The sequence below is a fragment of the Sander lucioperca genome, chromosome 15 (genome assembly GCF_008315115.2).
Source record: "Sander lucioperca isolate FBNREF2018 chromosome 15, SLUC_FBN_1.2, whole genome shotgun sequence".
Classification (NCBI taxonomy): Eukaryota; Metazoa; Chordata; class Actinopteri; order Perciformes; family Percidae; genus Sander; species Sander lucioperca.
Window position 1 is genome coordinate 9,395,886 of NC_050187.1, and position 8,118 is coordinate 9,404,003.

Sequence of the window (8,118 nt, forward strand, 5' to 3'; positions counted from 1 at the left end):
TAGTTGCTACAAAACTATTTAAGACTATCAGCTCCACACAACTCTCTGTGTATGGCTATGTTCAGAAGACTGTCGTCCGGCAACTTTCGCACGCAGAAACTCGAGTTAAGATAATTACCTTTTCTGAAGAGTTCATGTTTTTTTTAATCCTACGTGTCTCCTCGGCTACTAGCAACTGCCTGGAGGGGGGGGTTGGGGGGGGGCAGTGCACGATCACGTGAGGCTTGCATCGTGTGCCAACAATTCAGTTGTCATTACTTAGAATTCCTCATGGGAGCGACAGAAACTACGCACTATAGCTTTATCGCTAAAAATACACATTTGGTTGTATATGATAAAAAAAAAAAATTAAATAAAAAAAACTTCAATTTTTCAATAATTTTGAGCCAGTATAATGATTTATACCTTGGTCTGTATTTTTAAGAGATCGAGCTGATGATCAAAGTTTCAAGTCAAACTCAAACCGGGCATGTTGCAGGTACACAGTATGCATCATCTTACCTCTTTTCATTTGGATCCACATCTTTGGATCTTTGTTTGGCCACTAGCTTGGCCATCCTCTTGGCCTTATTCTTCTGACGACTGCTCATGCCTGGCCGGAACTCAGAGTCAATCAACTCGCTAGCCTGAATGGGCTGAAAACAAAGCAGTGGAGTTAATTATTCATTTTAAGGGGTTAACTGAATACATGTGCCGTAGTTACACTTGCCTTTTTAAATGAGACTTTTGTGATCAGATGCGCCTAACAGGAACTTAGCTGTGTCCACATACGAGTGTCCACTCTGCGATCTGCGACCCGCATGATCAGATGGTGATCGGATATATTTCCAGGTGGATAACGTTATTGTAAAGGTTGCGGGGCCCACTTTGCTTAGGAGAGAGCAGCGGAGATGGCTCTCTAATGGCTAATTTCAATAATCTACATTTCATTTCCTATAAATTCGTCACAATAAAAGCAAGGCCAGGCCACCTTGGCATGTGGTATGGCTGATCGGATCCCAATGCGAGCAAGATCCGATTTCCGAGCGTACAGACGTGACAGTTAATGCATCTTGGAATAATAGGATGACAAAGGTCGCATAGAAAAGACAAGCGTAACCAAGGCCATAGATACAGTACATTATTACCGAATGACTTATTTAATAAATTAATACTCCGGCTCAAAGCATCACAAGTCTCCAAGTGGCTCCAAGCTGTTCTTCTAGACTAACTGCATTCTCCCTCCCTACTCATGCACAAGTCATATTCATTATTTTATACTATGTAGGTTATCAGTGAATAAAGCCCCAGAAGATTTAGACGATTATTATTAGTGGCATGTTTGACATCTTACATATGGATCAGGAAGAAATATAAAAAGAAGAAGTTTATTATATTGTATTACCACAGTGAAATACTGACATCCCCTGCCTTCTACCAACTTGAAATGTATGCAGCACCACACAATAGATAGGCACACAGGCCTGGAAGATATGAAGAGCAGACTGGAAACACAAAAAACACCAAGGTTTGATTCAAAAGAGGCAGAGAAAAGGATGATTCACAACCAAAGAGAAGACGACAGCTGAATCAGTAGGAATTTATTAAAACTTGGCACTGCACAGCTCCACAGCAACAGTCTTCGTCATTGTGACACAAGTTATAGCCTACCTCCTTTTCACTCAGTTTAAAATCAACTTAGCCAGCTAAGTGAGGCCGTGACGTAAAGCCACAGCATCTCACTACAGGGCAACATTCAACTGCTGACAGAAGCTGTGATAACAGGTGCCCACTTCCTGCCACACATTTCTGATTATCTTTACCTATTTTGCAACTTTATAGTCAGTCCAAGGCTACAGCTTGCAGTAAGAGCCTTAGTGAACCAAAGAACATGAAGTACGTGCTCCGAGGTCTGCTGAATCAAAAGGTAAGAGCTTTAAATAAGACCCACCACATGGTTGTGCGAGCTGGATCCAGCTGTGGCTTTGCTTCCGTGGGCTTTAAGCCCGCTGGGTTGGCATGTATAGTCTAGGTCCTCATCGTTAAACAAATCCTCTGTGTCCATGCCGATAGCAGCACCCATGTCCAGACCCAACTTCTTCTGAAGAAGCTTTCTCTGGCGGGCAAGACGTTCCTTAGGGTCCATCTCGCCTGAGGGAGGAAAAAAAAAAAAAAAAAAAAAAGACAGGACGTCACGGGTTACCACTAGATAGCCTGGAGAACAAGTACAATGAGTATGTTCACATGCACACCAATATTCCACTATTATTCCGAATATGACGATAATCCGAATTTGATACAGGTCATATAAACAGCATACTCAATTTTTCCTAAAAAATGCGCACACATCGCTACGCCGACCTTTTCAAGAAGCTGGTTGAAGGAATGAAAGAGGGACGCTGTGTTCGCACGGTCCAACAAGTCCGCCACCGCTGGTAAACTTAGAGAGAGAAAAAAAAAAAAAATAAAAAAAATTGTATTTTGCACGGCTACATGTAAACGGGAATATTCAGTCATGTAAACAGCTTAGTCGGAATATCGTCTTTTTCGGAATAAGGGCAAAAACCGGAATATTATGTGCATGTTAACGTAGTTATTGTAGCTGTGTAAGGAATACCGATTATGTGTATGTGAACCACAGTGTGTCATTCTGGAGCTAAACGCAGCTAGAAGGCAAACAGGACTAGTGCTAGGGCCGCAAATAAATACAGGAACAGGATCATAAATAGGTCTGAAAATCACCCAGAACCTGCTAAATTTAGTAAACTTCAACAGTACAGGGGTCCTTGAACGAGAAATTATAATCAGATCACAGAGAAGCAACGACTGGTAAAACAGAATGCAGGACTTTGAATGACCATCAAAAGATGAGGATGAGCAGCTTTCCCTATTCAAATTAAATTCAAATTCATGGCCAAGCAGCCCAGTTTGTTGTGCGGTATTTGTGTTTTTGTCAGAATCAACCTGAGATATATTAGCAGTGATGTTGTAGTCCAGTCTCCAACACAAAAGTGTGCGATTTAAGGGATGAGAAGTACACAAAGGTTGTTTAGCATACAAAATTAATGACAGAATCCCCTTTCCTCAAGTCAAAACAAATGGGTTGGAAAGCACATATTCAAAATCTCCCAATTAGTTAAAGTCATACACAATCAAAAACCAAGTTGTCCAGTGGTCAGTGTCCCAAAATGACTAGCCAAAAACTGAAACCACCCTACTCATTTCAAATGAGTCACTTTTCCTTTCTACAGCTTACACTCACAACACAATGTAGCTTTCATACATGGTCATGTGGGTGAGGGTGTAACAGTGGAGGTTATTGCGACAAAACCACAATAAAAACCACTACAAACCAGTTTTGTCATCCTGCAGCTCAAACTCAGCCCCAGCAGATCCCAGCAGAGAGGCCCCATGTTTAAGTAGGCGGGAGATGTCAAAGTGGTAGAAACTCAACCGGTCACAAGAGGAGTCCTCTGGAGACAAGTCTTCTAGAAGAAAGAAGAAGGGAAAAAAAAAAAAAAAAAGTCTCATAACTGCACATTTGTCCCTCTAACTACTAAATGAATCTGAGGTCACTTTCACACTAACGCCTTTCATCAAGAACAAACTTGTGTTTTCCACCCAACAAGACTGAGCTTTTTGAAATGGTCTACACAATGGATGGAGCTGGAAATGGAGGTCTTAGATTGTTGAGTTGTCAGGAAGAAAAAAAAAAACTGAGCTTCTCCAAAACAGTGATGGTTTCACAGATGTTTGTACAGAAGAAATGTTAGTGTCGTTACAATTTCTGATGCACTCTCTCTCTGTGACAAGTCATTTCAGCTCACATATATAAAGCACTTGAAAAAAAAAAAAATGTATATTTTAATTTGCCCTAAAATAATACTGGAAAATATTAAATTGAGTGGAAGACATTAATGTTGACTTACATTTGTGATAAACAACTTTCATTCAATGGTAGCTGGGACCAAATACTGTTGTGATAAATACAGTCATGTGATGCAGAGAAGACGGATTGCACTGAACAGCAGGGATGGGTGCCAAGTAGTGCTGACCGATTTTCCTTGTCACCCCAATATGAACATGTGCGATAAACACATCGCAAAAGACTACATAAAACACGATGAACGTGAAAATGTATCTAGGGATGTGTACCAAAACCGGTTATTGAACAGGCCAGGGCTAAAAACTGTAGGATTTATCATCACACTGCAGCCTCTCCCCTGCTCTGTATCGGCACTGAGCACCTCCACACCCACCCCCCCCCTACCCCCATGTTTGGCAAAAATGCAGTAATATCAACTGTCAATTTATACTATACCCAGGAGTGTGAGGATCTACTGTAGAGGCTATCTTTTCCAGTTCACAACTAACAGAGCGCATTGTGTGTTTGAACAGCAACACCTGTATGTTATCAGATAGCCCTGTATCCAAATTAGGGCGGATGCTCTTAAATATTATGTGCCACTAAGTTTCCTGTGACATCTGTTCACTGCCAGGGAAAAGAGCGCACACACACAACCGACACACTGATTACAGGTATCGTAACTAAATCCAAGGTAAACATTAGCGCTCCGAGTATTTTCATAAACGATGCCAAACGGAAGACAAAGATTACTGCAAAATCCAGTGTTCCATTTGGAGTACATGCCTCAGCATTTGACAGGAAAGCTTACCTTCTTTAGGCTTGGGCACGGGGTCCCACTCAGGAATATTCTTCACAATGGCCTCTACAGCCTGGCCTGCTGCTATTCGAGTGTCCCAATTGGGACTCCTTAGGTAGGTCAAGACCTGGTAGTTGACAGAAAATAGTTTTAACATACTCCACGTACAACCTAAATTATAACTGTCGGACCTACAGTGCTGCTCATAAGTATTCATACCCATGCTAAAGTTGACTAAAAACAAGTTGACATCTTTTGGAAATTGATCTTAATGCCTTAATTAAAAAAATGAGGAAAAATGCAACCTTTTAAGGACACCTTATTTTTTTTTTGTGAATGAATAATGTATTGTAAATAAATAAAATGTTCTTCCTTAAAATACAGGGGCCATAATTATACATACCCCTATGTTAAATTCCCATAGAGGAAGGCAGATTTTTATTTTTAAAGGCCAGTTATTTCATGGATCCAGGATACTATGCATCCTGATAAAGTTCCCTTGGCCTTTGGAATTAAAATAGCCCCACATCATCACATACCCTTCACCATACCTAGAGATTGGCATGGTTTTATTTCAGTTAGCCTAATAGCTAATTGAGATGAGATCCATATCAATGCAAATCAAACCAGCCAACCAGTCCTTAAAAAGGTTGGATTTTTCCTCATTTTTTTTTTTAATTAAGGCATTAAGATCAATTTTCAAAAGATGGTTTTTTTTATTCCTCTTTTTAGTCAACTTTAGCATGGGTATGAATACTTATGAGCAGCACTGTATAAAGAGAAGGAAAGAGACAAAACAGCCAGCACAGAACTGAAAAGTATTTGTCAAGACTTGACAAAAGACTTTGTTGCAGTTGCAAGGTCAGAATCACATACACAATTCAATCCAGGTACTAATATGGCACAGACAGCTCATTGCCCTACCGGGGAGAATAACACTGTTGTACATTATCAATACTCCACAAAGTTGACTGCAGGGACAGCCAAATATGCCCTGGTTGAGATTATTTTATGAAGGATCATGAAAGACAGTTTGGAAAAAGCCATCAAACACACCTTTGATAGGAGGCTATTGAGTTCATGGGGGTGGAGTTTGACCACTTCTCCAAGCTGCTGGGCTGCTGCTTTCCTGGTTACTGGTGTTGTTCCGGTGTCGAGCAGGATAAACAAACGATCAAGTCTAAAGAAAGGTGACAGTACAAAAAAAAAAAACAAGGTCAAAAGAAACAAAGACAATGCACAGCACTGAACACACACGCTGGTTCCTCTTCCCTAATTTTTGGTGCTCGAATATGCAAGGACCACTTGAGTGGTGAGAGGACCAGAATTGAATGATAATCTAAATATTTTATAAATTAAATTCTAAACTTAAAAAATGAAAATGCTCTCAAGACAACAACACACTGACATTTATTTGTATGAATAAAACCACTATGCATTATTAAATTGTTTGGCTTTGAACCAAGGTAACCTGTATAATGAGCCTGGTCTTTCACTCAATTCTATTAATAAAAGTCTATTAATAAAGTGGAGCGGATTAGAGATGTAAGGGGCGTGACCCCAGGTACCACTTATACTTAAACTTAACTACAGAGGAGTCGGCTTTGCTACGCAAAAGAGGCCCACTGACACCACGTGGAATTATCATAACAATCACAACGGAAAACGCTTGCCAAGTAAACATCAAAACAATGTTAAGATTAATGATCTAGCAACTTTTGTGACGTTAAAGATTACCTAGAATTTGGCTACGAGGACAGGCTGCAACACTTGCAATTTGACATGTTTGTGGGTATCTCGTGTTTGCAAACTGGTTTAACATGACATCATTTCACGATCACGTTAATGTTAGTTAATCTGTGAATTCTTAATTAAATGTGAAATTAATTTGAACTAACATTTCGCACATGCAGTAAAAATGAGTCCCAACTGAGTTATGTGCCCAGCCTGGAAACCCGCGCCGCGAACAGTGACTAAGTTACACTGTAACGTTACGTTGTGTTAGCTTGCTAGCGTCGACCGTCGCCATGCCATTCTTTGCCAAATCAAAAGCTAGCAGATAGCAGGTTAGCCAGCTAACTGGTAAGGAAACTCGGGACAGATAAAACCGAGTCAGCATAGGCGTAAGCCAATCTTACCTTGATACAGCCATGGCCAATTGTCGTATGGCTTTTCACGCCCCACATTCAACAGGCAACCAGTAATTTGAGGCTTTTTCCTCTCTGCTGTTTAACGTTTCCAATGCCGCAGATAACTGTAGCTAGATGAAGTCATTAGCTAGTTAGCAGCTACCGCTAGCTAGCCGAGGCCCAGGCTGTGTGCTTCTGACCACCCCGACTCTGTCTGAGTTCACCACCAATTCATGGCTTCAAAGTTGTCCCTCTTGTCTCTTCTGTATCTTCTCCCACAAAATATCGCCGAATACCATACGCATATCAATCTATAGCTAAAGTTACCCTTCAGAACTCCTCGCGGATAAATATTTTAACCTAATACGGTGTAAAGAGTTATTTTGTAGCACGTTGAGGGCGACCCAGAAGACTGTTTTTATATGAGGAGCCATCTTGCATTTATTCCTTCCTCCATAGCAGGCGTAAGCTGATTGGCTAGAAGCATCGGGGAAAGCCAATCAAAATGCACGTTAAAAGAGGAAATGAATGGAAAGAAAAAACGAAAAGGGATAGTTTACACGTTTTCCCTCAATAATAATAATAATGTTAGATACATTGTTGCATCCTCTGTGGCTCTAGGTACGGTGGCCGACAGGGGCAAACGCCCTGCAACTTAAGAAAACACACGCAAATAGACAAAACACAAGCAAATTAAGAAAACAACGTCATTAAATTGACAACACATGTGCAGCATTCAGCAAACGCGCTGCAAATACCACAACACAACCAAATACATAAACGCACTGCAAATATGAAACGATGCAAAAAGAAAAGCACGCAAACCCCGAAAAAAGAAGCGATGCAAAAAGAAAAACAACTTCATTAATTTGACAACACATTTGCATTTGCAGCAAACGCGCTGCAAATGCACACAACACAACCAAATACATAAACGCACTGCAAATATGAAACGATGCAAAAAGAAAAGCACACCAACCCAGAAAACAAATGCAACAAAAAAACGCTGCATCCAGATTACACAACGGAAGTTCTCCAGGCCTCTAGAGGGAGCACAGCTAGTGGAACAGCTGGATTTTCGACCTCACGGGGAGAGAGGGAGGGAGAGAGAGAGAGAGAGAGAGAGAGAGAGAGAGAGAGAGAGAGAGAGAGAGAGAGAGAGAGAGAGAGAGAGAAACTGCATAGACTGTAAATATTAAATCTATGTTTGAGATCTGTTTTCTCTCGTTTGGTGGGTGTGTCTTGGCTCAGGTCAGGTGATACTCAATCAGCAGAGACGTCTGTAAACTCGTGGTGATAAAACATTTAAAACTGCATCAGCGTTTAACGTTGACGTTTGTTTAAGC

General features: G+C 40.8%; 1 protein-coding gene across 1 annotated transcript in view; it reads right to left on the bottom strand.

Moving 5' to 3' along the window:
- btaf1 (BTAF1 RNA polymerase II, B-TFIID transcription factor-associated) overlaps positions 1 to 7,213 on the bottom strand; it is a 27,309-nt gene extending 20,096 nt beyond the window's left edge. Inside the window, exons 1-6 of the mRNA XM_031296870.2 lie at positions 6,782 to 7,213; positions 5,700 to 5,823; positions 4,656 to 4,770; positions 3,333 to 3,467; positions 1,931 to 2,130; positions 502 to 635 (exon numbers count right to left, since the gene is read on the bottom strand). Coding sequence (XP_031152730.1) covers positions 502 to 635; positions 1,931 to 2,130; positions 3,333 to 3,467; positions 4,656 to 4,770; positions 5,700 to 5,823; positions 6,782 to 6,795 — 722 coding nt within the window. The 5' untranslated portion in view covers positions 6,796 to 7,213. The remainder of the gene's footprint in view (positions 1 to 501; positions 636 to 1,930; positions 2,131 to 3,332; positions 3,468 to 4,655; positions 4,771 to 5,699; positions 5,824 to 6,781) is intronic.
- Positions 7,214 to 8,118: the final 905 nt, after the last annotated feature.